Raw genomic sequence first — 27,115 nt, 5'->3', positions numbered from 1 at the left:
CGGAATTTTTCGTAATCCAATTGTCCTAGAACCTTTATTAATTTATCGGCTAATATCTTCTTCGTTTCTAAATATTCAACTTCAATCCTTCCCTCTATAATCTCCTACTTTAATTAATAACGATAGATATCAATATACTTCAATTTAATTATAAGCTTCGCTACTTTAATACTTAATATATAAATTATTTGTATATTATTACAACTGATTACGGGTATATCCTTATCGAAGGGAATATTAATGTCCTTATATAGATATATAATAGCGATAGCTTCCTTAATAGCGTTTGAGATCGATAATAGTTTTATTTTTATTATTAAGGTAGATATTATCTTTTATTTAATTATAAATTTATACGAATTCTTTCAATTTAGAGAATTGTCAGCATATAACGTATTTAAAACGATTTCGAATTTCGTTAACTTACTATAATAGGGAGAGAAATTAAAATAGTATTAAAGGTAGTACAAGATTTTATTAATAATCTTACGATATTAAAAACCGGGATTATAATTATAATAAACCAGTCTGCTAGCGGCGAAAGTAATATTAGGCTGGGTAATTAGAGTAATATATATTATAAAGTCAATAATAATTTAATATTTCTGGATTTTATTAAAAGAGGTTATACTATTATAAAGTATAAACTCTTCATTATTTATTGGAATAAATGTAAAAGTATAGGGATTTTTAATTAATTTAATAATTTTATAAATATATTCCTATTAGGATTACTAAATATAACCTACCTTTCGGTTTCGAATAATTTCAATACTTAAAAACTATTAAAGGTTATTACTATTAGTAAATTTATATTTCTCCTCTAATTTCTTCGTAATCTGGGTAATTTTATTATATTATAATTTATCGAAGGCAAAATTAATATCGTTAATATAGTAGAAAATTAAGATTCCATTACGTTTGAGGATATATAGGTCCTCGAATAATAGTTTAAACCCTAAGTTTTTAAAAGTCCCGTTAAACTTTCGTTATTATAATAAGGCAGTTCGTTAGAGATTATAGAGGGCTTGAAAGATTTTAAAAATAATACTATACTTTTGATAATGAAGAAGTATATATATATAAATCTCCTTATTAAAGTAAGTATTAACGAAGGCGTTTACTATATTATATTAAATAATTTTAAAATTAAATTTGGCGGCGTAAGCGATAATTGACCGAAATAAACGATTAGCTAACGTAGAAGTACATATTTCCTTACTATAATTATATCATTAATTTCTTCTATTTCACGAAGCGAGCTTTTATTTTTAATAACCAATTATATTTATTGAATTTATATATATATATTTATATATAGTCGAGTATTTGAAGACCTTTAATACGGGGAACGTCTTTATTAATTTTAACCTATAATTTTATCTCTTTATAGCTATCGAAATATATTTCTTTTATTTATTTAAAGAAATTATTTAAATCGTAATATTCGAAATGAATTTATTATAAGCTCGGTAGTAAGAATAATTAATAGTATACTTAACAGGGTAAGGTAGCCAAATATAAAGTCGATAAATATTTTATTCTAAACGGTAGGCTCTATTAATTTTGAAACGGTTTCGTTACTATTTTTTAAGGTTCGTTATTAAAGAATAATGGTAGGAGATAAGTAAAACTATTATCTTCTATATTTTAAATTGCGTTAAAAGGTTCGAAATATTATATAGATAATTAAAGAAGTTAATTAATTCGGTTAAATACATTGGCAATCTCGTCGTTACTAATTTTAATCTTTCTTCAAAATTATTAAGGTTCCTTAAATAAATTAGATTTTCGTTAAAAAGTATATTACGGGTATAGACGATATAGTTAGTTTATAGGTTCTAAATTTAATAAATAGAAAAAGTAATATAATTAATAAGGAATCCGATTTAGGCTTCTAATTAAAACTTTCTACGCCGTTACTCTTTTTGTTATTTAATATCCGTTATTATATATACTTTATAACTATAAATACGTAAATAATTAAAATTAAATTTATAGAATTTAATTCATACCCCTTTATAATAAGTTATAAAAATATGAAACCATTCGTATAGAGACTTCTGATTGTAAAAACATTTAGGCGATCGGTTAATAAAGTAGATCGAAATTAAAACGATTTGAAATTAGAAGTTATAAGGGAATTTAACGCTATTTATTATTATACGCGCCTTTTCTTTAATTATATACCTTAAATATTTAGTATTGCCGTTTTAAATTTAGATATTAAATATTAAAGGTTCGAGAATAAGAAGGCAAATAATTAATTGGTCGTTAATATATTAATTATGAAATTTATTATCGTATTTAATATATTTAATTTTAACGTTATATTAATAATTAATTATATTAATAATTGAAAGGAATGTTTTAACGATGGCCTTAATTATTCGGTTCGCTATATAGATATCCTAAATAAATTTAATTTATTAATAAGTAATAAATATAATATATTTAAAATTACTTCTCCTTATTTTATATTTAAAGAAATCGACGGCGAGACGCTTTCCCGCGCTAAATTCCCTATTTTGTAATTTTCATTTAACTTATTATTTAATCTTTAAAATACCGTATGCGTTATATTAATAAGTAGCGGGCCCTTTAAATCTAGCGCCTTAAACGTTATAAAGTATTCAAGGATTTAAAGACTATAGTAATTAAATTGTTTATATTAGAATTTAATAGGCGTTTTATATACGTAATAGCCGGTAAAGAAATTAAAGCGATTTCGATAAGTAAAGAAGGCGGCGCAATTAAAGGAGAGGAATAAGTATTTAAAGACTATTTAATAATAAATTTCTTAAAGGAAATAAAAGAGTAAACTATTTAACCGACGGAAGTAATTATTAAAAGGTTTATAATCTTAATAAAGATTTTATTTTTAAAGTAGGCATAATAATATAAAATTTATAATAGAATTAAAGTAGAAGGCTACTTCTTTCAATTATAACCTTAAAATTCCCTTCTCTTTTTATACTTCTACGTTAATAATCCTAAAACCCTTCATAAATATTTAGAATTTACTAGCTTAGACGCAATCCTTTAGGGACGCTATTCGAAACGAAGAAAAACGATTAATTTCGTTAAAAATATAAATAGAAGCCCCGGAATCGAAGATTATAAAATTTTTAAGTAAATAAATATTACCTTTACCGCTATTTGCATTGAAAATACTTTATTTAATATAAAATATTAAATCACAAGTACTAATTTCTCGTTTCCTTTAATTTCTCCAAGTAATAATTTATATAAAGGTAATAAAATAGTCCTGTATTTAATTCTTAATTTTTTCAACCTCTTTACTAATTTCGGGATACTTCTCAAAACTTGTATTAATAAATTTCTAAATAGGGCCGCTTAATTTCTATTTAGGATTATCCCTAATTTTAAGTATTAAATATTAATAGCGTATTATTAAGTAAAGGCTTCGTTCGTAAACCTTACAAAGCGGCGTAACGCCTCCTCTCTCTTTCTGCTGTAAAAAATCCTTCGCATTTTTATTTACGCCGCGTTTCTTCTTTACAGTTACCTTCCGCTTCTTTTTATAATTAAAATTAGGAACGTCCTCTTTATTTAACGCGAATTCTCATAAACCAAATTAATTAATACTTTAAACGCTTCGAATTATAATATTCTTAAAATTAATCAATAATATAGTACGTTCTAATATACCAACCCTTTTAAAATTAGCGGATATATCCTTATATTTTAAAGATATTTCTTCGAATTCGTTATTAAATTTCTAAGAGTTACTAACCTAAATAAATTTATATTTACAGACTATATTAATAAAATCGGTAAATTATAAAATAGAGGAAATTACTTTATCAATTCCGAATCTCTTCCTATTTATAATAAAGATCTCCTAATTGGATAGCTACTTCTCGAAATCCTTAGGTTACTTCTTTATAGTTTCTTTAATAAAGGTCTAATAATTTCGACGAATTTTAATAATTTAATCGATAAGTCGATAATTAATTTAATTCTTAATCTCTTTAAACCAATCGCGGATAGATTTATCCTATTCAAATAAAATATCGGTATAATAGGCGGCGATATAAATATTTATCAAATTACAAATTCGGGTATTAGCGTCGTCAAAATTTTTCTAATACTTATAGCGAACGTTATATATATTATTAATTTAATCGTATACTATTTTCCTAATAACTATTAGGTCAGTAGAGGGGTTAATAATTATATCCTCCCTAATATCCTACTCAATATAATATTTATTATTTTCCTCTTTTTCGTCTTCTTCTCCCAAACTTCCTTTCTTATCGTTTTTACTAGCGCCAGTGGCGGCTTCTTCTTAGAATTAAATAGTAATAACAGTTTCAGTAATAGTACCAATCGTATTAATAATTATAATAGTAATAGTTATTATAATTATAATCACGGCCTTCTTAATCTGGATTCTTCTATTAAATTTAATAAACTCCTTCTTTACCGCTACAAGGCAGTCCTTTACTTACTTAATAAGGAAGAAATCTTCTGGCTTCAGGGGTAAAACCCTTTAAATTATAAATCCTCCCTTAAATAGCTAATTACTAAAGTCCTAATTACTATTAACGAATTTCTTGAGAGTTTTATACCAATTGGGCTAATCGGTAAGGGTATTACAGATAACTATAATAGCTTTATCAGTAAATTCCTTTAACAAGGATATAACTAACGTTATTAGTTTCATAGGGATATTGCTTGTAATTGATAATCGTAGCGTTAAACGTGAATACGCAAATCAGACTATTAATTATCAAATATAACGGTGTAGAATTAATTTAGGAATATAGGTAACTAACTCGCCCAGAAGGTATGGGGGGTGCTAGGGTAACCCAGATATGCCCAGAAATCAGGCAATATCAGGTGGCTGGAGCGCTAACCTCCATATGGTATGGCTAAAACCACCCTTGAATCTGACAGCTCGCTCGCTTGCCCCGCAGCCGACGCCGGGGCAGCAAGGTACTGTACCTGTGACGTTCCAGGACTGTCTGCATCCACAGGCTTGGATTGACAGGAACAGTTTGATCGCCGAGAGGATTGACAGTTCGAATTCGAGGCCTTCAGTCTGCGCAGTTCTTTCGGAGCACTTGAACCCTCCCACAGCGGCTATCAGCAGTAGCGTTCTCGAGGCAGGTTTGGAGACTGAACTGGCCTACACATGCAGTTTGCCCATCATCAGCGTGTGTCGATTGGAACGCGATGCCGAGATCCGATAGTCGATCAGATGGGTCGGATATCATAATGATCAAGATGAACGCGGATAGCCGCAGGCGGAAAGGGACAGGCCGTGGTCGTGGTCGCCGACATGGACGTGGACGTGGTTGTCGTGAACGTCCGAATGTTGACACTGGAGAGAAGTCCATGTCCTTGAGGATCCAATAGTGGGCGGGGTAATTGCCGGGCATCTGCCTGCCGGCTGCTACAAGTGAGGTGCCCTCTGCAATTGCCCACAGTGCAGTGCAGTCCGTGCTTTCAGGTGTTCCTCAACGCAGAACCAACAACTGAACGACACTCCATCACCTTTCAACGACCAACACCCAAACATCATCCGGCCACGATGAAACCGCCTTGTGCTTCGCGACATCAAGCTGCCATTATCGTATTGCAGAAGCTGGAACAATTCCGAAGCTCCTCGTTTCTTTCCTGATGCTGCTGTAGGACCGGCTTTCCAGCTTTTCCTTGTATCGGATCGGATGCCAGCAGAGCCACCGAGAGCCACCACCCGCTTGTCTCGTTCAACATGTTTAAGTCGTGGACAAAGTACCAGTACAAGGCGAGCTTTGTACTTGTCAAATATGGTTGATGGCAACGATGCTACCCCGCCCCATCCGAGTGTCGAACACCCTAGAGGCCTTACATCTTTTCACCGGTCTGGGTCTGTGTGTGTCCATGGTCAATATCGGTAGGAGGAAATGTCACAAATGACAAAAGATGCCGGAGATCGATCAGTGGTAGGGGTGGACCACTTTGACAAGCTGCGGTAAGGCCGGGAGCCCGGGACCTCAAATGACGCCTAAAGCTGATTCTTACAGCGAGCGGCCTTACAGCGGCCGCATCACAGACACCAAGCTTCACACCCACAAGACGCCCAGGGCCAACGGGACACGACGACGCTCATCGAATCCCGAGTATAGGCAGGATGGACGCTCTCCGCATCGATCGACCTCATCTTTTCATCACCTGATTTCCGGTGCCTGCTTGGATGAATTATCAGCTTTACTGATCAACACCCGCTGATGGACGCCCTCGGAGAGACGACCTCCATGGTCCCAAATGTCATACCTCTAGAACACGCCAAGACAAACAGTTCCATGGGGTTTCTTCGATGACGTTCTCTCAAACCTGGGTCTCTGAGGGCTACATATGACAGGCGTTCATGGTCTGGTTCTTCCCTGTAGGGCCCAGCAAATGCAGGTCAAGTTTAGACGAACCGTTGGAGAGACATGTTTGGGCGGACTCGGCACAGACACCCACGTTGCACCACCGCCGTTGACATTGTGGTACCCGATCTTCTTTGACGGTCCGTCTGTCCGAAGTCCAAATTTCCGGCTTCGTGCCTCTACCACAGCATTTATCAACGCTTCAACGTCCGTGTCAGCATCGACTGATGGTTTCCGAGAACTCGAGTCTACCAGTCGGGCATTACACATGGCTGACGGTGGTCCCCAAGTCCAAACCCATTCACTTGCTTCAGACTACAGACTCGCCCCTAACCCACAAAAGTCGCGAACCCAAAAGAATGCAGGCTCCATACATAGCTGCGGCAGCTTACGTCTGCCATGTGGCCGTATCGCTGTATCAGCTATAGCATGACGCGCAGATCGCTCGGCACAGCATGCCAACCGCCCAAAAGGGACAACTTCTAGCAAGATCGGTTGTGGAGAGCGTTCTCCGGGAGAACTAATATCGACCTTCAACGACCAGAGGGGAGGCAGCGCCGGCACTTGAAGTGGCAGTCGACGGTAGCATACGCTGCATCTCGGCCGGAAATGCAACGAGCTTCGGCTCGTGTCTCCGGTGCCTTGACCCAAAGCAACCGGGCTTGAAAGTCGGTAAGCACAAGTTCGACCCTCACGGGACATTGGAACCAGCCCCCAGCTTTCCCGGTATTGACATCTGCCACATGATGTCGGTTATTCTGCAGTGTTTTATGTTTTCGCGGCTATATGTTTGGTCGCCTTGCCGCACCCAAGAATACGCACCATTAACCAGGTGAACACACGTCTGTATGCGCCCAAGTATCAGTATTAAGAAATCATGGTTTAGTACCTCTACATATGGGTGTTGGGCGTAAATCTACCAATTCCCACCCTGCCGCTGTCTCCAGGGCTACAGTTAGGCAGGCTTTGTCGGCTTCGGTTATATTCGACTCGGTAAGCACACATGGAGTGTCTGTTTCAGCCGAGTAGCATCTGAAGATCCCATATCAGATACTATAACCCGAAGCCAGACATTCGCCCGTCGTTCCGTATGTGTCTCAGTCATCGGACTAGCTAACCACGCGGCATCACGTACCTCCATGTCATGGAACTTTCTGGGGTTCCATTCTGTAACGTCTCGACCTCCTGGTCGTTAATGCGGCCCTATAAAACCCCACACTTTCATCGAGCCTCCATCTTCCATGGGTCTTTCCATCCGGCCGGCTCACCGAGTTATATAAGATCTGTCCTAATACTCAGTTGGGGTGACACCGGTTTGTCTCTTCGGTGCTACCTCCCAGCAATGCCAGACGATGTCCCAATCCGTGCCTCGATGATACCTGATAAGCCACCGGTCTTCCTTATCTGGCTCCCGATGTTTTCAGGCTCATTCGTCCAAAACGGAGCATGAGGGAAACGGTGCACCTCACCGTTTCTATCACAAGCTTGTCAGTGTACTCCCTTCTGCCGCCTTCAGCGCATCTTAGTCGAGCTTTCTTCGGGAACAGTCGTGTTAGAGTTGCTTCTGTTCTCCTTCCTTTCTTGACCGTGGTTCCCGAACAAAGTCCTGCTAATCTTATTATTCCAGGCCGCTTGGCACAAATCAGGAAGGTAATCACTTCTCACATGATTAAATGTCGTAGCTGACTGTGACTGTTAATCGTCTCATCCTGCAAGCCATCATGACGAGCTTCTCGTCTCATGTCAGCTTCATATTGTCCAAGAGAGCAGACCCTTGACCAGAGACCCTGGTTCCGAACAACCCCGGAAGCTTCAGAGGGTGATTCTCTTCGGAACATCCCGTCTGACATGTGAAATCAGCGACCCTACTGCAATACCACACAGAATGGACATGATGCTATCGGCATTACCACCATCAAGTGGGCTTCGAGTGGTCGTAAGAACAACTGCACACGTCGCTAAACATGAAGGAGGGCGTAAGCAGGATGATGATAAGCATCAATGGGGGAATGGGATGCGCCATGTACAGTCCAATACTGGTTTGTTTGTTATCTCGAGACCTCGGGTCAACTTCCCTAGGTATTTTCATATCTAAGTGATTCGTTGCGTTCTTCGATCAAAGTGTAGCTTAATTGTGAATATGCATTTTCCAAAATAAAATACACTGTATTGGATCTTGTTGATGCCTTTCGGATCCGTACCTAGCCATTTATTTAGTCCTTGAAAGGTTTAGGACAATTCGGAAGAGATCTCGTCCAGTATACCAGGAGTAGGTACCAAGCTAACAAACCAGTACTAGATTGTACGCCACAGTGCGCGGGGGTAGGATGAAGATGGAGCTCTACGTCCCCCACCAACCGATGACACGCTCTTACAAACTGATAATCCTGATCCTGATCCTGATCCTAAGCCTGATTCTGAATTCCTGATCTTAACCTGCTGAAAAAGCCGCAAGAAAAGGGCTGCTCCTTCTCCCGTCGTTCTCCATACCCTTTGCGCTTTGTTCTCCCGATAGCCGAGTTCGCGGAGGTGAAAGTTGTAGATGTGTCCATAGCCCTGATAATGACTTTTGAACGAGGGACACAACATATCCATGACGGTTGGCAACTGAAGTGTGGGGGTCAGGACTAAAACCGCTATGGAACTTGCGCATGTATGTACACCGTAGAACTTGACTGAAATGAGAACAGCAACTGGTCAACATAAAAAGGGAAAGGGATGTTAGCAAAGTCGTAACATAGTCATCATAACCCGAGTTGTCTCATCAGTCAACAACGACACTCACGAGGACCAACCAGTTACAAGTCACAAAGCCGGACCCGGAGTCCCGGAGCGAGAGCGGACCGGGCCGTAGTGGAGACCTTGGCCAGAACCTCCATATGGACCCAGAACCAAACCCGGAGAACTCTTTGGTCTACTTCGCCTTATCGGGGACTCCACAAGTACATCACAAAGAAAAAAAAAATCAATGCAAACACAGAACGAGAAGAAAGCCAAAAAAAAGAGAAGGTTGAGTAGCTGCAACTCGTTTCGATCGAGTGACCTCCGGGTTATGAGCCCGGCGCGCTTCCGCTGCGCCATGCAGCTTGTTTAGCTGTTGTTGATATTTTTTTGTCAGGGCATGTGTACATATACGCCAAAGAGGGTTTGGGTTGGTTTACGTTGATTTGCACTTTGACTCTGCACATCTGCCGCAGCGCTTGAAGAGTCTACTATCTACATAGTTAGGTACATTGGCTTTGACTTCAACTCTGCCACAAATGATAATGAACTCGTTACTCTCTCCTTCATAGTTCATTCTTCAACAACATCAGTCTTTTTACTGGTGATACTCGTGCTGTTTCTATCTCTTTGCCATGTTGATGGACTAAGCCAACCGGCATTTTCATATACGTTTCGCAGCAGCAAACAACGATCGTCGACCAAAACTCCCTAGCAGCGAGTTTGCAATTTCACTGCCGATGCAATAGCCTCACAACGATCCCACACATACCTATGCACTTTTCAACAAGCAAAAAGTACGAATCTCATCTGGCTGACCGACACCGACGACGCACTTCCGAAGACCGAAATACCCCCAACGCTCACCACGGTATCCCGGTCATCGCCAAAATCCAGAAAGAACAAAAAGAGATAACCCACCTGAGTGAAGGTGGATACGAATCTCATCTGGCTGACCGATGACGACGCACTTCCGAAGACCGAAATACCCCTAACGCTCACCACGGTATCCCGGTCATCACCGGAATCCAGAAAGAAAAAACAAGATCCGACCCACCTGAGCGAAGGTAGATAACAAGATAATGACAAGAGTGGGATTCGAACCCACGCCCTTTCGGACCACGGATTTCTTGGAGAAGATTAAGGGTTTACCTTAACGTGGCGCCTTAGACCGCTCGGCCATCTTGCCTTTTGATTGGATGAAAGATATTTAACAATAACTGACCTTAAGAGGGATGGGGGCTACTGTCAGCCAGCCAGGCTCACGAACGGACGTGGTTTCTTAAGCGCGATTGAAGTTTATTATGCAGGCTATGCGGTGCTCGAGGCCTTGAAACTGATGTATCCAGTTGCTGTGAATACTTGTAGACAACGGAGTTAGAGTTGATTGGCACTGTACAGCAAGCACCTGGTTGTATACTGAAGTCTCCAGTCAACATCTCTCTACCAGCAACCGGCAGATAGCACTGTACCTACTACCTGACTAGTTTCAGATAAGTAAAACTGGTTCCAGTCCAGTCACCAAAGGAAGGGGAAGATCTTCGGTCGATCCGGAATTGTCCGTTTTATGAGAGAAACTGAACAGTCAAGGTCACGTCGAGTCCTCAGGGTGCTTCCGACCTCTACTCACTTCTCGATACGACTGTGTACCTCTACCTACTTACGCTTTCTTTTTCACTTCAAACCCCCAAGGAAAAGGAATACCAAACATCCAGTCCAGTCCCAGAAGGGCAAGGAATTCGGCGACGGCAACGGCGAGGTCTCAGATAGAGATCTTAGAGTGGGTGGACGAATGGGAAAAGTACTGCATTCGGAGCCCGGAGGAGAAGTCCAGGGAAAAACAAGCAAACATTCACCAACGGCCGAAGCGTTGTTAGGGTTTTCTGGTGCCTGAAATGCATTGCTTCTGTCTTCTGCCGTACAAAGGCACAGGGATTGAGGAATCAGGTACCCGCGCCGGCAAACCGACTGACCGCATGTGCAAACTCTCATGTGACCGGCCGGAGTCAAGCTGAACTGCCTGGCTACCTGTACCTACCTTAGTTCGTGACTGATAGAACTGGTATGATTGTCAACGGCATCAAAACCGGCAGACTTCGAGAGGGATAGGTACCTACTGACGTTGCAAACACACACTTAAGAACCAGGCAGATAGCAAGCTTGTAGTCCTAAGTCCGTATGCCCGTATGTCCATCCGCTTTCAGTAAGTTTTGCAATGACATTCGGGTCCGAAAGGTAGGTGGACAAACATCGTAATCGGTAAATGCCCATGGGAATTAGAGTCGCCAGCCGGTCGGCGGTCAAGCCGGACTACCAGAGACCAGAAGTCATGGAATGCAAAAGTCCCAACAACCCGGCTCTCGGATTCATTAAGGTAGTGTTGCCCAGGCCCAACTCTACAGCAGACAGGCAGACAGACAAACTCCGAGATTTCATGACATGAATTTGACGATCAGAGTTCCTCCTTCCGCTGTCTTGTGATCGATGGTGAGCTGTTCATCAAAGTTTGAACTGGAACTAACGAAAAGCAGAGGTAGTCTACCAAGCTGTTGGTAAATGAGGATTGTGCATATCGCGAGCCTTGTTGCTTGCTGCTTGGCTTTGTTAGCTTTCAAGGCTAGTGGAGAGCTACATATGTACAGCTACCTCAACTACTTCTACCTTTACCGTTCGACGACAGACACTGTGCCTGAGACCCAGAAATAGACACTAAGATGGAAATGAATAAACGTTCCCTAGCTTCCATCCCATGTCCATGATCGAGATCGTCCGGCAACAGCTGCGTCCGAGACAAGCGCGACAAGGTACGGCGTCCAGTAGCCGGTTGCGGTTTGGAGGCCGGGGCAAAGGAGTGGTCGGCAATGTGCTAGGTAACCTAGTAACTTCCTCGAGAGGGATGGTGCACACTGGGTTAGTTGTGAGACAGAATGGCTTGGGAAGTATAAATCCAAAAATAGACGCGCAGGCGCGGGCAAGCCATTCCAAGGTTGGGAAGGTTTTGCGAAGTTCAGAGAGAAGCAAAGTTTGCTGTCTGTTGGGAATGGTTCTCAAGAGGAAGGGCCGTGTGGTGAAGAGGAAGGGAACCAAAGAATGTGTGTGAGGAAGGTGAGATATCTAACCCAGTCATTTTCCCATGGTGTTGATTCAGAATCGACTGATTTCCTGGCGCTTTGGTCGGTGATCATATCTCGCTTGACATTTTGTCTGGACAGGACAGTCCGCTCTGTAACGGTACCCGGTATTTGGGTTCGGTACTGAAGGATAGTGCGCGTTCTTGCAAGGTCTGGAAAAGTGACGATGGTCGGTGAGTTACAGTCGAGTTCGCAGAGATATTCCTGTGTAGGGGTCTAGGGGATACCATAGGCCTCCCACAATCCGTTGTGTGAGTTTCGAGTCCCTCTGATACTGTTTCCATTGCATGGCCATGAGCAAGGTGAGTGTGGGTTACTAGTGCCGGACTGTATGAGCTGTACGCTTAATTCGGTTGATAGGTCATTCGGTTGGTCGACGAATGGAATAGAGAAGCAAAAAAGTCACCGACGGTTTAGGAATTGAGAAAGGGATCCCTTGATGTCTCGGACGGCCCTTCCCAGAGAGATAAGGCACATCGACGATGGACAACCCGTCCGAGTCCCCGTTGTCCCCAGGGGTTCCCCGGATGCTTGCTTTCTGGTATCCCGTAGCGTGCAGGTGAGCATGTGTGAGGTATGTGATGCCCGTCAACGAGGTAGCCAGGATCTCTAGCGTGGTGTCAACAATCATGTGAGCGATCACGACCGCCCGTTGCGACCTGTCAAGTTGTCGAGCAAATCCCAGTGCCGGGGGTCCGGGCTCGCCTACTGCTCGGGGTCGCGTACCCATCTGTGGCTGCTCGTGGCTTGAGTGATCGATATCACAATTTCGGATTTCCCATGGCCTGATTTCCACTTCCCTTTTTGACTCTGGCGGCATGTCCTGGCTGGCCATGGGCCTTCACCAATTGATGATTCGTCTGTCAGAAGTACTTTGGACCCTTCTCACAGGTACAAAGAGATCAAAACGGTCGCTCGAGGAACTGACTGGACGGCATTCCCTGGTTATGCTCCGTTTTATCTGCGCAAGGACAGAAGTGGAATAGTAGGAGTTCACGCGAGAGCGTGGACGTGATGCTTGTTTTGGTCGTTTATGCAGGCGATCGCTTCACTTTGACGCGTTCACCGTCGTGGCTCTTTACCATTCGATGTTGGTTGACCGTCAACTTGTTTCTGCCCTATGGAAGCTTGTTTCTGGTTGGTAGAATGCAACAACAGTTCCTGTCAAGACGGCATACGAAACACATTGGCGGTAGGCTGTGCTTTTGAAACACACTGTGCATAGGGCTGTGTATGTTGGTGTCTACGTGTATGCCACTGTTGGCTGTCTTCTCGATGCACGCGAAGCTGGATTTGTGCGGCATCTTGCTACCGCCCTACACGCAACGAGAGTTCTGAGGCCGATGACGACCATAGAGCACATGATGGGAATTGTATGCAGCTTGGAGGCGGGCAAGTCTCAAGCAGAGACACTCGCTGGGATCTAGGGAAAACAGTGGTCGTTTGACTGCCAATCGTTACCTGTCTGAACATCAATCCAGCCCCTTGCAGACACGAAGACCTTATTGCTTCTTCTTCTGATGGTTCCTGGGGGCTGCCATGGCGGCCTCACCAGGTCTTGACATGGCGAGCGTACCGTCTGGAAGCAACACCTCGGACCGGCGGACCTGCCACAGTACGAAAGGATACAAGATATCGCAGACGAGAGAAGTCCCCCAGAGAAATACGGCAAAGGGGTTGAAGACGAAGCCATGCGCCTCTGGCCAGAACCACCAAAGGAAGACGTTGGCTAAAACCAAACCGACCAGTGTTCCGAGAGCTCGACATAGCCTGGCGTACTTGTTAGTGACGTTTGCGTGGAGATGTCCATGATTGTGATGGGTTCCTTAAGCGCAAGGCGCGGGTGTGGCATTGTATGTGAAACGATGGCCGCTTGTCAAACTCGCAAATATTTGCGGCATTGTCCTGTTCCAGCGGAGATATTACCGCCTTGGTCGAACCCATATCCGAATCGCGTACTCGTCTGCCATTTCGATGTACAAGTACATACGGAGAAGAAGAAAAAGGGAAGTCTTGGAACCTACCAAATCAGATAGCTTGTTCCCCCAGAATGACCCCGGGTTATGAGCATGGCGAGACTCCCCGCGCTGCCGGCCAGTTGACAAACGGCGGCAGACCAAAAGGCCGCTTCGGTGGCATCATATCCATCCTGGCCCGCCCAGAACTTGCCCGTCTTATCGCCGGAACCCCGGTGAGGCTCGGACATCCACCAGGCAGCAAAGGCGTAGTGACCCACGCATCCGACGGCGGTCATAAGGGCAAAAAGCCAGCCGATGTTTCGGCCTACCCACGGATTCGTAAGACGCCAGGCCTCGGGACCGAAGTGGACGGTGGTGTAGATGAGGCCGATGTCCAGCAAGAGCCAGAAGGCAAACCCGAGTTTCTCCAGTATCATCTCGCTGACGTAAAAGGCATAGACCAGCTCCCATGAAACGTTGAGAGCGAGGGCCAGGAGCGGCATGCCGTAGGTCTTGGTGGCTAGGGCGCGGCGCGTCATCAAGATGTAGGTCGCGTCCCAGAAGAGCACGCCGATGCCGAGCAGAGCGGTACTCGTGGGGACTACCCATGACGGGCAATGGGCGGGCGGCACATCATTGGAGCCCATTTGAGATGGCGATCAGAGTGGAGGGTAGTTGATGTTCGGATGATGGATATGGCTGCGTATTTGTGTCAAGGTCCAGCGTGTATGATGATGTTGAAAAGGGAGAAAGCTGGAGTTGGGCAGTAGGTAAAGAATCAGTGAAAAGCCCCTGAAGCCCCTGAAGGCCATGGCGAGACTTGTGCATTAGTGGTAGATGTCTTTTCCTGAAGCCTAGCTCATTACTGGCTCTTGACTTCGAGGTAGGCACACATGGTAGGGGCGAAATTTGCTCAGATAGCGTCGGACAACAGCATTTATGAACGTTTTTCTGCAAATCGCCGTTCTGTAGGTGTTGTTTTTGTTTGCACTGGTAGAATTGGGTTCGATGTTGTTGACGAGGGGATGCTGAAGTGACCCCGCCCGAGTCCCGGGAAGAGCACAGGCCACCTACAGTCCAATACTGGTTTGTTTGTTAGCTCAAGACCTCGCATCAACTTCCCTAGGTGTTTTTATGTCTAATTGATTCGTTTGGTTTTATGATTAAAGCGTAATCTTATCTTGCATATACTATTTCCGAAGTTCAATATGTCATATAGAATCTTATTAATGCCTTTTGGATCCGTGCTTAGCCATTCAATTTGGCCTTATAAGGTTTGGGACAATTCGGAATGGATATCGTCCAATATACCAAGTGTACCAAACTAACAACCAAACAGCATTGGACTGTACAGGGCGCGCAGGGGGGCTCCCCGCCAGGCACGTCTTCCTCTGGAACCCGGACGCGTGACGTCGTTTGACTTGACACGAAAATAACTGGATGCCGAGGCTGCTTCTGGCACGACGGGAATTGACACCGAACAACCCATCCCCGATGTCGACACCATTTCACGCTCCTACCCGAGTCTCTATTCATTGAGACATGGAATCGACCGAGAATCGAGTGGGCCGCGGCACATGGGCTCGTTACAAGCTTGCCCAGGCACAGTTCACCAGCTGGGTCAAGCAAACCGCCGACAAGGTCGTGTCCCGAAAACCGAACGGCACGGCCCCGTCCCATCAGACAAAAGTCGTCGAGACAGCCCCGGCCCCCGCAAAGGAATCCCGACGACAGAAAAAGGCACGAGCCAAAGCCACAGTCACCCCTCTTGCCGATCCCCGCCTCGAGACCAACGTCGAAAGTGCCAAATCTGTCCACTGGACCGAACTCGAGATTCTCGCCCTCAAGATCGCCGACAACGCCGAGCCCGAGCAGATCCCCGATGCCGCCGTCAACATCCTCCGTGATGTCGTCAACCTCCGCAAGAAGAGCTTCAAGTTCTTCAGTGGCGCCGCCGCCAAGCGACCGGCCGACCGAAAGCTCCAGGAGAGCAATCAAACTCACGCCCACATCATCAACGTCCTCGAGCGCATCCTTGCCAAGTTCGAGGCCCTGACCTCGGCTCGCCGCAAGGACACCAAAAACGAGAAGCCCGACGAGAAGAACCCAATGGGCCTGTCCGATCTCATCAACATGTTTACCCATCTCGAAGTCCAGACGCCCCCCGACGCAGCTGAAGACGACCAAGCCGATCCACCGTCCGAAGATGACCGAAAGTCCACGAGGTCCAAAAAATCACACAAGAGCAAAAAGAGGAAGCCGCATAAAGAACGCCGCAGCGAGACGAGGACATCCCCTCGCCCCTCCACGACAGACAATAATGACGACACTTCGTGGCTGGACACGTTTGATTGGGGCCTCCCCTTGGCAGACGAGGACGACGAGGACGACGAGTTCGATTTCTACATGATGGTCTACTGCTTCTTCGAAGACTTCAACACCATCCGAAACTACGTCCAAGAGCGATGGTGCGACTACTGGTACGACCGGTCCGTCTATCTCAACACCTTGGCCGTCATTACCAACGCCGCCTTCGAGCTATTCCACATGCTGGAGTGGGACCTGATGAAGGCGCTCAAGTTCCATCCCGAGCTCACCCAGTATAACTCTATGATGGACATGCTCTTCATACAGGTTGGCATCGAACACATCGATTACGACTCGTACGATGATCTGAGCCAGGAGGAACACGACGAGCGTTTGTGGAGAGACGAGGCTGACTGGTTAGCTTTTATGTCTTACTGTACAATATACCGGACCCTCGAGAACGTCCCTCCCGGCAAGGTTCCCATGCTGCCGCCTTCAGCCCGCAAAAAGGTTGTCTATGGCGCACATAACATGAAGACCTGGCAGGAATTTGAAAACACAATCAGCTTTCAGATGATCACAGAGGGTTCTTTGTTAAAGGCCCTCAAGAAGAATGGGCAGGTTCCCCCAAAACTCCCAGCCGAGCCACTGCTGTTGCAAGACTGGCAGGAATCGCTCAAGAGGCATGCTGTAACGTCTTCCCTCATCTTCTCCTTCCACCTGTGGGTCGATATCCGCCACATCATGGAGGAAGAAGTCATCAATCCGTTCAACGAAATGCAAAAGACGGGCCAAAGAGTGGTGAATGCGCTCCGCCTTCACGATCCCAGCAGTGTAACCAGAGATAGGGCATTTAAGCGGGAGTACAGCGATCGCATCCAGGACACCACCGAGTTCCTGCTAGAAGACTTCACCTACGAAGACAAGCTGTTCCGCTTCCAACAAATGGGGATTGACGAAGACCCAGAGGAGTTCTTCCTCCTCAAGAACGAGCCAGTCTTTGCCGGCTTGCTCGACTTCCGCGCAAGGCTTGTGCATAGCGAAATGGGCCACCAGTTTGCCGCCTTCACCTACGTTCTCGAGGCTGCGTCCTACTTGTATCATGCCGCTCGTGCTGCCGATCCAAGCCTACCTGTCTGGCCCAACATGGAGATGCTTAACGAAACCTACCTCGATGACAGCATGTTCAAGAGCGGCTTCCTTGGTGTAAAGGACCCCGTCGCCATTATCCACAACTACCAACTGGCGATCAAGCCACCAGCAGGCTGGGACGGCCCTCCCGATCTCGCAAACAGGTCCGGGTTCGCCCAATCTGTCAAGATCCGAAGAACTTTGTACTATCGCTATGGTTTTGCCGAAGAAGACTCTTACTACGAGATTGCCTACATGGAGCATCTGGCCATGCATCGACTACAGCTCGAACGGCGCCGAGGAACTCCACGTACCCTTGTGGGTTCCACTCGGGAGGCGAATGAGTTATTGGAGGACGGAGATGTGAACGGCACGACGACAGGTACTTATTCGGTTGCGCCACCCAAGTTGGACGAGAAGACCGAGGAGCACCTGCGGCGCAAAGCGGTTCTGTCCAAGTTGTCGCCTATCGAGATGCTGCAGCTGGTTGATGACTCTGTCCAGACACTTTTGGAAGGCCTTCTCCAGCTTGACTACCTACAACTGTTTGACGAGGCGGCGTTGTTCTTGGAAGAAGTCATGGATGCCTTTGGGCCCGAAATGCAACAACGGGTTAAATACAAGGGAGGGGAAGGTGATCCGCCCGCGAAGCTGGATAAACTGCCCACTTACCTGGGTGAGGACTTGAAGGCTGCTGCAGAGGCTGGCAACGGCAAAGGGTCCGAGATAATCGGGAGGCTTGTCGAGGGTGCCACGGAGTTCCTGACGCAAATGGGATTTGCTGACGATACAAGTGCAGCTACTGAAGAGGTTGTAGCTATTGAAGGAGTTACGGCTACTGAAGAAGCTTGTAGTCAATAGACTAACAATGGATCGCCTGTAGGACTGTTATAGGAGTTCAATTGGAGATCTACTACTTCTGGTCATGTAACTTATAGCCATACGGCGGCTCATTTCTGGATAACATGGTAACTAGACCTCAAGCAGCCTTCGCCTTCCACTCGGGGACCAGCTCCCCATAAACCGCCCGCTCGAGATCGTTGTACAGCTGAATGACCACCGGGTCGGCAAAGGGAAACTGTTCAGCCAAGAGGCACGCACCAATGCCAGTTTCACGGTCAATCCACTGCATCCCCAAACGTTAGCCGTCCGTTCACAATGACCAGAGTAGGACCGACTTACCCAATGCGAATTGCAGTATCCATGCCACATCATACTCCCCTTCCTCCTCTTACCCTCCACATCCTCCAAATTCAGAAGCCCGCCCAAGCCATGATCGACCGCCTCGAACCCTTCCGGAAACTCAGGCATGACACCCGCATGAAACGCCCTCCCCATCTCCTTGATCATCTCCAGCCCCTTCTCATTCAACTGCGGACTAAACATCTGATCAAGCGTCTCCTTCTTGAGCCCCAGCGCCCCCTCCCCCTCATCAGCGTCAGCAGCCCTCAAAACCGCCGCCAAAGCCTTCCCATAATCCTCCGCCGTAGTCCACAACCCCGCACCCCCGCTCTCCGCCTTGGGATCCCACGCCGTTGAGATCGGCAATTCTCCCTGCGACAGCTCGCCCGTCTCGGCATCCCTCAGCGCCACGGGGACCAGCTTGTCTTTCATCCTCTTTTCCAGTTTTTCTAGGGGTTCAGCAGCCGGCTTCAGTGTCGAGGTTTCCATGCCCAGCGGCTCGAAGACGTTCTTGCGCATGTACTGTCCCAGCGTCGTCGTGTTCTCACCACCCGAGGCGCCGCCCAAAACCCGCTCCAACAAAACCCCCGCCCAATCCAACGCCGTTCCATATACCCACCCTTCACCCGGCGCAAACAAAAGGGGAGTAGTCCACCCTTCCACAGTCATGGAATTCGTGTCGCCCTTTTTGCCGACTTCTTTGGCCCATCTCTCCAAAAGGGGGTGGCCGAGATCGTAGGATAGGCCGACGGAGTGCGTGAGCAACTGTCTTGGAGTAATCGGCTTGGTGATCTCTTCCAGTATCGCTTTCCCCTCTCCCTTTCCCTCTCCCTCTCCGGACTTTGAGTCGTCGTCAAAACCTCGGAGGATTCCGGCCTTGGTCAACTCCGGCAACTTTTCACGGATATCCTCGTCTAGGCTAAGCTTGCCTTGCTGGACGAGTTGCATTAGGCAGATGGTTGTGAGGAGTTTGGTGAGGGAGGCGACCCAGAGGAAGGAGTCGGTTGAGAAGGCTGGGGAGGAGGAAGTGATGGGGAGGGAGGTGTGGCCGGCTGCGCCAGAGTAGATGGGGCCGGATTTGTCGACGACGACGAAGGCGGCGCCGAGAAGTTTGTCTTTGGTGGAAGGCGAGTCGGGGTGGGTGGTGTAGCGGTGGAGGATTTGGTCGAGGGTGGATTTGGCGGAGGTCATTGTGATGACTTGGGAGGTGTAGACTTGGGGAGGAGATGGGGGTTTGTGAGTTTTGGTCTAGATAATGCCGATGTTGTTAGAGGATGTTCCCTCTCGATGCAAGCAGGTGTGAGACGGTGTGAGTTGGAATTGATGTGTTAACTCCAGGCAGACTTTTGTGTGAGGGGCTTCAAGAGTTTTTATATAGAATCTTTGGTAGGTGCCTAGTCTTGTTTGACAGGGGCCAAGAACCGACAGGCGATCGATGTATGATCCTTCTCCATCTCAATGTGCGAGGAACGGCGGCCATTTCCCCGCACGACGGCCGCTCCTGAGCCGACAATGTAACACAGTATCTCACTCAGGATGAATCATTTTGTAATCCGAACAGGCAATGCGAGGGGGTGTTCCTGAGGTAGGATTTGCAACTGCTGGTGTTCGACTACGCCTACACTACCGCTCTGGTGAAGTGGTGATACCCTTGAGATCCTTTGTGCCCCGCGTGCTCGAACGTAAAGACAAAGGAATTGCTAAAACAATCTCTATTATCCACTCAATTAATGGTAACTATTTTGACTCGCAGCCTCAGCCAACAAGCAAATCCGACAAAAGAAAACAAACAGGACAACAGAAGAGTATCGTACACCTCGACGCAGCAGCAGCAGCAGCAGCAGCAGCATCCATGTCCCCCTACTTCCACTTGCTGCTCTCCTTCAACCACGTCTCAAAGTCCTCCGTCGGCACAATCTTCTTCGTGGCCTCGATATCCACTCCATAGCCCTGGTTCTCAAAGAAGGCAAACATGGCGCCCATGTCCTTGACCATCCAGAGCATCAGGGAGCCGAGGAAGGTGAACGTCTCGGGCAACTCCTTGCCAGTAACCTTCTTGAACTTCTCGCGGGCCTCCTCGAGCGTCAACTCGTCGCCCGCAATGCCCACGGCCTTGCCGGCGTACTCGGTCGGGTTGTGAAAGGCCTCGGCAGCAAACAGGCCAATGTCGCGAACGCCCGTGAGTTGCAGCTTGGTGGTGGGCTTGAGGGCGCTGCGCCACATGGCCGTCATGAGCTTGCAGAAGAAGCCCGGGTTGAAGTTGTCCATGAAGGCGACGGGGCGCAGGATGGTCCACGAGAATTGGGACGGGTCCTTCTCGGCCTTGTTGCGGATGTGCACCTCGACGTTGTGCTTGGCCACGAAATGGGGGATCTCGGGACATGGGTTGTCCCAGCTCTTCTCGTCTCCGCCGCGGTCAACCGACGAGAAGATGACTTGCTTGACGCCGTGCTCGACGGCCGTGTCGATGAGCGGGATCGCCTGCTGCTCCTCGGGCTGCTTGCCCATCGTGGTGACGACGAAGAGCGAGTCGATGGAGCCCTTGGGCTGGGCGTCGAAGATGGGCTTGGGGTTGGTCGAGTCGCCCTGGATCAGCTGGACGATGCCCTTGCTGGAATCGACGAGGCGCTGGGCCGAGGGGCTGGAGGCGTTGCGAGTAAGGGCGAGGATCTTGAGGGGGGAGGCGTCGAAGTTGCGGTGGTTGAGGAGGGCGCGGACTACGGCGCCGCCTTGTTGGCCGGTCGCGCCGGTGACGAGGATGGTTCTAAGAGCCATTGTAACGGTTGGGCTGGAATTGGTTTACTTTGGTTGGTTTGATGGCGTTTTGGTTTGTTCGATGGGAGTTGCGAAAAAGAATGACGACAGAGTCGGGGGAGGGGACAGCTTTATCAGATAAGCACGGGACGGGAGTTGCTGATGGGGAGCTCCGACTTCCTGCAGTTCGGGTCGGTTGATGCAAGGGAGAAAGAGCGGGCGGGTTGAATGGGATGGATTGGAAGAAATCAAACACTTTTCAGACTTTACACAATGCACTTTCTGTTTGTACGACTGCGCTGTCGTGCTTCACGTCTTTCAATTCGATCGCGACTTCTCATGCATCGAATCGGTTCCATTGGTAACTAAGCTCTTGTCCGAGAGGAAAGCTTAATACCCTTTTAGGTTAGCATCTGGCTTATTAATCCCTGAGCATGCGGGGTCTCGGTGTTCTTGGCAAGTGCGTGTGCCGTTGTCATTAAAGAAATCGAGATTCAACACCATGTCAGGATTATCAATCAACATTGATTTCTGACCGAAACTGCTATGGATCTGAATCAGCAAACACATCAACGAGAATTGGACCTGACAGTCCACGCTCCTTTCTTCAATTCGGCGTCTCTTTGCAAGTTGATGGTTGCCTTAAGTCGGCGTGCACCTTGCGGGCTGCGGGTCGCGGTTGCTTATCTTAGCTCCGATCGTTCCTTATCAGCGGGGGCGTGATCAAAGCTTCTTCAGGGCCCAGACCACTGTTCCAAACCGATACAGAACACCCGACGACAACCTGCATCCCGTCGACCACAACCCTTCGACAACAGAGCATGGTTATCTGGGCGTTTACCGGCGAGAATGAATCGCGTTCCGAAGCAGGACGTTCGAATGTCTGCCATTGGATGTGACCAAAACGTCGGCAAAACGGATCATACATCGACGCTAATACCTACTTGGTAGGTTGGGCCAAGAAAGATAGCAATAACGCCTATAAAAGGCCTCCGTGTTCTTCCAAGCTGACTCAAAGTTCATCGACAACGATCCTCGGAACCCAAAGATGCCCAAAATCATTAATTTGCCCACCGAGGTCCTAGGTCTCATCGTCGTCGAGCTAAGTCTGGAGCACGACCGCGACCTGGACTATAACTTCCGCGAACGCAATAAGATCCGCAGGAAACACTTGGCGCAGCTGGCAGGAACATGTCGCCGATTCTATGACATTGTCAAGCCCATCCTCTGGAGACGCCATTGGAAGGAGGCCCTGGTGTCCAGTATCAAATTCGCTCGGCACGATATCATCGACTTCCTCGCCGACAATCGGTCCACTTTAGTTTTGGAGGGTTTGGACGCTGGTGCCAATTGCTTCGATTACCACTTCAACGACAAAGACCACAACCCTACGGTCGACTACTGCGACGATGAATCCCTCGCACTCTCCGAGAAAAAGAACGGCAACAAAAAGCCCGTGTATCCCGCCATAATCGTGGCCACCATGCACGCCTATCCCAACCCGGACACTGCGGCCACAGCCATACACCTGATCAAGAAGGGAATGGCAAACCCCTACGTCCCTTCGCGAAACTGTTGCAAGTGCCTGTCCCCGCCCGCTCGTCATATCAATGGTTCCTCCGGCTGGCAATCCATGTTGCATACCATTCTCTGTCCAGAGAGTAGCTCCCTGGAATACGCCGCCTTCCTGGGGAGGTACGGGATTGTGCATTACATGCTTCGCGACATCAAAGACTTTGATCTCACGCAGGCCTACTGGGGACCGTGTCTGCTGTCCCAGCTTATCCTTCGGAGCACTCCTAATAACGGGGCACGTGAGCACCTGTCAGATATTATCGACCTGCTGGTCACAAGGTATGGGCTGGACGTCAATGGGGGTCCCTCTTCCGAACGCGGGATTACTTCCAGGCCACTTCATCTTGCGATCTGGAACGAACTTCTACACAACTTCAGGCATAGCCATAGCTATTACGACAACAGCTATAATCTCGACACAATCTCTCATCTCTTCCGCCTTGGAGCAGACCCATCTCTCGCTGCTCCAAATTTCGGGCCCGATCGTCGCCATCCTCCCGGATCAACGTTACGGCCAGTCACGGCAATGGGCGCCTTTCTGTTAGTCTGGACCGAGCGGCGAATCAACCCGAAGCATGAACCTTGGAATTGGCGGCCAATGGCAGACCTTCTCGTATCCAACGGAGCCAGATGTCACTTTGATAGGAACTGGGAAAGCCCCGGACTTTTTGATTTCGAGTACTTAGAGTCCAGTAGGGATTCTTCCATTTAAGAACTGCCTTGAGGTTGGGTTCAAAGGCATAAAAAAACGCTTGGACGCGTGATCGAGTGTACTCAAGCTGTGATGTACTCAGTACTGACCGTGACTTGTTCGGTTTATTCTTACGACCATCCGGGGAAGTTTGATAACTTGGGGATGCGAGCGAATAAGGGGTGAGGGTTAGGGTCGGGCTCAGGGGTAGTATGTCACTTGCTATCAAAACCTGCCTCTACCGTATATCAAGACGTCCCAGGTAGCCGCCGGAGGGACAGGCAGAACTTCCGGCTGTATTAAATGTACCGTGATCGCCTCATGGAGGCACCAATCTTCACTCATCGAGTCAATGTTCACTGCATGATGGCAAGAAAGCTCCAGAATAGCGTCTGGGCACCTAAAAGCCACATCTCAGAGACAAAGCAAAAGAAGGCAGGAACAATGGTGTTGTTCCAACCTTCCTCTTTCACTACAACCTCATGCCCTCAGCCACTCAGCCACTCAATCTCCAAAATTTCAACGTAGAAAGTTGTCAACAAAGGATCTCGCTGGAACGCACCACGAGAGCAGCACGAACAAGGCCATTGTAGTGTGTTCTGAATGGATTCATCTACTGTTGTTACCTCCAGCAGGTATAAAGCCTCCGTCATCACCCGTCGTGTAACATCTTGCCGTCTCACCACCAAGATTCACACTCACATCATCAGAAAATTAGGGACTCAGGGTAAGTAACGAGAAGCGCGTGCCATACACTCCTTCCTGAACATCATACCAAAGCTCCTGTCCGGCACAGGCAAAGCAAGCAAGTCAGGTACTTCTAGCAGCAGTTCACTCTCAGGCACGCCTTCATCGTTACTACCCGAACGACCTTAAACCCCACCTTCCTTAATCCCACCGAAATTCCTAACCAAAATGCTCCGTTCCCTCTTTCCTTTCCGTTCTCCTTCCCGTTCTCCTTCCCCTGTCCCTACCTCCTCCTCAGACTGCAGTACCTCCTTAGGCTCCAGCTCCAACCCCAGCTTCACCTCAACCTCAAGGTCCCCCTCCCCCTTTCCTTCTTCTCTTTCCGCTTCTCTTTCAAAATCCCTCCCCCCACTCCCTGCTCCCGCCCCTGGCCCCGAGGGCGAGGGGACCAAACCCAAACCCAAACCCCAAGCTAAACCCAAAAACAAGATCAGCACCCACCGCCTCCACCAACTAACCACCCTCCTCACAATCCTTAGCCAAATCAAGCAGTCTCTCCAGCGGGAACAGGATTTGATGGTGAGTATTCTCAACGCGGCAACCACAACCACAGCCCCAAACTCCCGTACCCCCTCACCAGACTCGCAGGATATCGATCTCCTAGCTTTGGCTTCCAACGCTTGCAGGGCGAAAAGGTATCGAGCTGAGGAGCCGACGAGTTTAGTTGGGGTTAGTCATTGGCAGGGGGTTGTGGATGAGCTGGGGAGGGCGATTGAGAGGTTGGAAGCGGAGGTGGAGGGGTTGGAGAGGGAGAGGAGGGTTTTGGAGGAGAGTTGGTAGGTAAGTTGGTAAGCTCGAGGTAAGGTTAGGTGGTGAGTGGGTTGGGAGTGGTGATGGAGTTGTGGTGGTGGTAACTGGTAACATTGAATGCCGGAGTTCGACATGGGAATTGGGAGATAGTTTAGTAATCGTGCATGAGGGACGGTTGGTGATAGATACCAAAGAATAGATTTCGAGTTTTGCTTGTCACAGTAGTCATTTTCTTGTGTGATACGAAAGTTATGACCTGCATCGCCAGCTCATGGACAAGTCATGTCGTTGGTCGCTCAGAACAGAGTGAAAACGAATCCGAAAGGAGACCGAAGTAATGGAGCCAACTGTAATACCTTCAGCCTCCAAGGTCCCCGAACTCATCACTTATTCCTCATCCACTGATCATACCCCGCAACCACGGTTTGGATGCCATCTATCGTCGCATAACTCCCTGACCCCGTGTGGTCTCCTACAGTTATGCCGAGGCCAACGAGCTGATGATTCGTAAAAGACACACCGTCCTCCCCATATTTCTCCTTTTCTGCCGCAACGATGCTTGCGTCCGACGGCCGCGCAGTCCTGGTTAGATCGTATCTGCAATCACGCGTGAACAAGTAAGGGCAGCAGATTCCAAGGCAGATAGCCCTCTGTTCTTCGCCCCCTGCTTCATTTCGGGGCATCTGGCGACTGAACACTGCTTTCTGTCCTAAACTTGTGTGGAACTGCCCATGAAAATTAGCATACCATCTTGTACTGACTTCCGAATGACAGAGATGGTGGACTTGCTTACCTCAATATGGAAAAACGAGGAGTAATCGATGACCCTCCTGGGCGGTCCCTGAAACAAGAATCCCTCGTGACGTACGGTTCCTACCGGCCTCAGGACATGTACCCCTGTGATCTCTTCTCCTTCGGCCAGTTTGAGTGACTGCCTTGTCACGCCCGGGAGGCTCATCGATCCTACCTGTCTCCGAATCTTCCTGCCCCCATATTCGAAGATGAGTCCGGACATTCTTGCCACAGGATCGGCAGGCCCCCACACAACATGGATTGCCGAAAGATTATAACATGTCCCTGTCTGCCAGTCTTGCGCCTCCTGCCAAAAGATCTGCTCTGTCCGATCGGGATTGCGGAGGCCTGAAAGATATCGGTGCTTCTGCCTGTAGAGCGGGGTGAAGTAATCGTTGTGGAAGGTATATTTCCAATACAGACCCGCCTGTTGCATCTGTCAGCCAGTGTGTTTGAGGTACATGTTCCTTTGAGTCATGACTTACAAATTCTTCGAAGGCGTTCTCCCGGAAGTGAACCTTTTCATACCCGAGTTTCTCCGGGTCGTCTGGAGGGATCTCAAAGACCTTCCCGGAACCTGTCTCAATCTTCAAGCCAGTGTATAGTTGATCAGTGCGGAAGCGATGGGAAAAGGGATCAACCCATGGATCTCCGCTCGCTCCCACCAAGGTGCGATCTCGATCGAAAAGTCTCCATGTGGTAATTCCAACGACCCGCCCAGATTCCTGTTCAATATTAAAACTCGCAACTTCATTCAGCCATTGTCCCAAGTACACAGACTCATCCGTGTCGGTAAGCTCGAAGCAGAGACCTGAAATGATGTGGGCATTTCATCTACGGGCACCCGGGTCGTCTTACACGGGCACCCATCCCTATACGGGCACCCATCGGGTTAGGGTTTAACGTGCACGTCATTTTTTTCAACCCTTTGATACAGTCAGACAGTAATCGTACAACAGCATTTCGGTGCAAGACAGTGCCAAGCCCAGTCAG

General features: G+C 47.6%; 6 protein-coding genes and 2 non-coding genes across 8 annotated transcripts; 2 read left to right on the top strand and 6 right to left on the bottom strand.

The window, feature by feature from the left end:
* Window positions 1–9,398: 9,398 nt before the first annotated feature.
* B0H65DRAFT_t158 lies at window positions 9,399–9,470 on the bottom strand. Its single transcript has one exon. It is a non-coding gene; the product is annotated as a tRNA-Met (tRNA).
* A 717-nt stretch (window positions 9,471–10,187) lies between these two features.
* On the bottom strand, window positions 10,188–10,293 carry B0H65DRAFT_t157. The gene has a single exon. It is a non-coding gene; the product is annotated as a tRNA-Leu (tRNA).
* Window positions 10,294–13,638: 3,345 nt separating this feature from the next.
* B0H65DRAFT_154277 (uncharacterized protein) lies at window positions 13,639–14,985 on the bottom strand. The gene is made up of 2 exons (XM_062821128.1): window positions 14,260–14,985; window positions 13,639–14,005 (listed from the first exon to the last, which is right to left on the bottom strand). Exons 1-2 carry the CDS (start codon window positions 14,838–14,840, stop codon window positions 13,738–13,740), a joined length of 849 nt encoding a protein of 282 aa, XP_062682819.1. The 5' UTR covers window positions 14,841–14,985; the 3' UTR covers window positions 13,639–13,737.
* A 568-nt stretch (window positions 14,986–15,553) lies between these two features.
* Window positions 15,554–18,551, top strand: B0H65DRAFT_154201 (uncharacterized protein). The gene has a single exon (XM_062821125.1). The coding sequence runs from the start codon at window positions 15,736–15,738 to the stop codon at window positions 18,490–18,492; it is 2,757 nt and encodes a 918-aa protein (XP_062682818.1). The 5' UTR covers window positions 15,554–15,735; the 3' UTR covers window positions 18,493–18,551.
* Window positions 18,552–18,610: 59 nt separating this feature from the next.
* On the bottom strand, window positions 18,611–20,004 carry B0H65DRAFT_424721 (beta-lactamase/transpeptidase-like protein; the record flags this gene model as incomplete). The annotated part of the gene is made up of 2 exons (XM_062824525.1): window positions 18,611–18,757; window positions 18,814–20,004. The coding sequence occupies 2 exons, from the start codon at window positions 20,002–20,004 to the stop codon at window positions 18,611–18,613; spliced, it is 1,338 nt and encodes a 445-aa protein (XP_062682817.1).
* A 285-nt stretch (window positions 20,005–20,289) lies between these two features.
* B0H65DRAFT_154205 (uncharacterized protein) lies at window positions 20,290–21,773 on the bottom strand. Its single transcript, XM_062821126.1, has one exon. It carries the CDS (start codon window positions 21,586–21,588, stop codon window positions 20,674–20,676), a length of 915 nt encoding a protein of 304 aa, XP_062682816.1. The 5' UTR covers window positions 21,589–21,773; the 3' UTR covers window positions 20,290–20,673.
* A 515-nt stretch (window positions 21,774–22,288) lies between these two features.
* On the top strand, window positions 22,289–23,995 carry B0H65DRAFT_154229 (uncharacterized protein). The gene has a single exon (XM_062821127.1). It carries the CDS (start codon window positions 22,616–22,618, stop codon window positions 23,852–23,854), a length of 1,239 nt encoding a protein of 412 aa, XP_062682815.1. The 5' UTR covers window positions 22,289–22,615; the 3' UTR covers window positions 23,855–23,995.
* Window positions 23,996–25,713: 1,718 nt separating this feature from the next.
* Window positions 25,714–27,037, bottom strand: B0H65DRAFT_570873 (uncharacterized protein; the record flags this gene model as incomplete). The annotated part of the gene is made up of 4 exons (XM_062830466.1): window positions 25,714–26,055; window positions 26,124–26,549; window positions 26,608–26,709; window positions 26,981–27,037. 4 exons carry the CDS (start codon window positions 27,035–27,037, stop codon window positions 25,714–25,716), a joined length of 927 nt encoding a protein of 308 aa, XP_062682814.1.
* Between the last annotated feature and the right edge of the window lie 78 nt (window positions 27,038–27,115).

This window comes from Neurospora tetraspora, assembly GCF_033439725.1.
Source record: "Neurospora tetraspora strain CBS 560.94 chromosome Unknown B0H65scaffold_3, whole genome shotgun sequence".
NCBI classification, from domain to species: Eukaryota; Fungi; Ascomycota; class Sordariomycetes; order Sordariales; family Sordariaceae; genus Neurospora; species Neurospora tetraspora.
The sequence above is the reverse complement of the archived record's forward strand: the minus strand, read 5'-3'. Positions and strand labels throughout refer to the sequence as shown.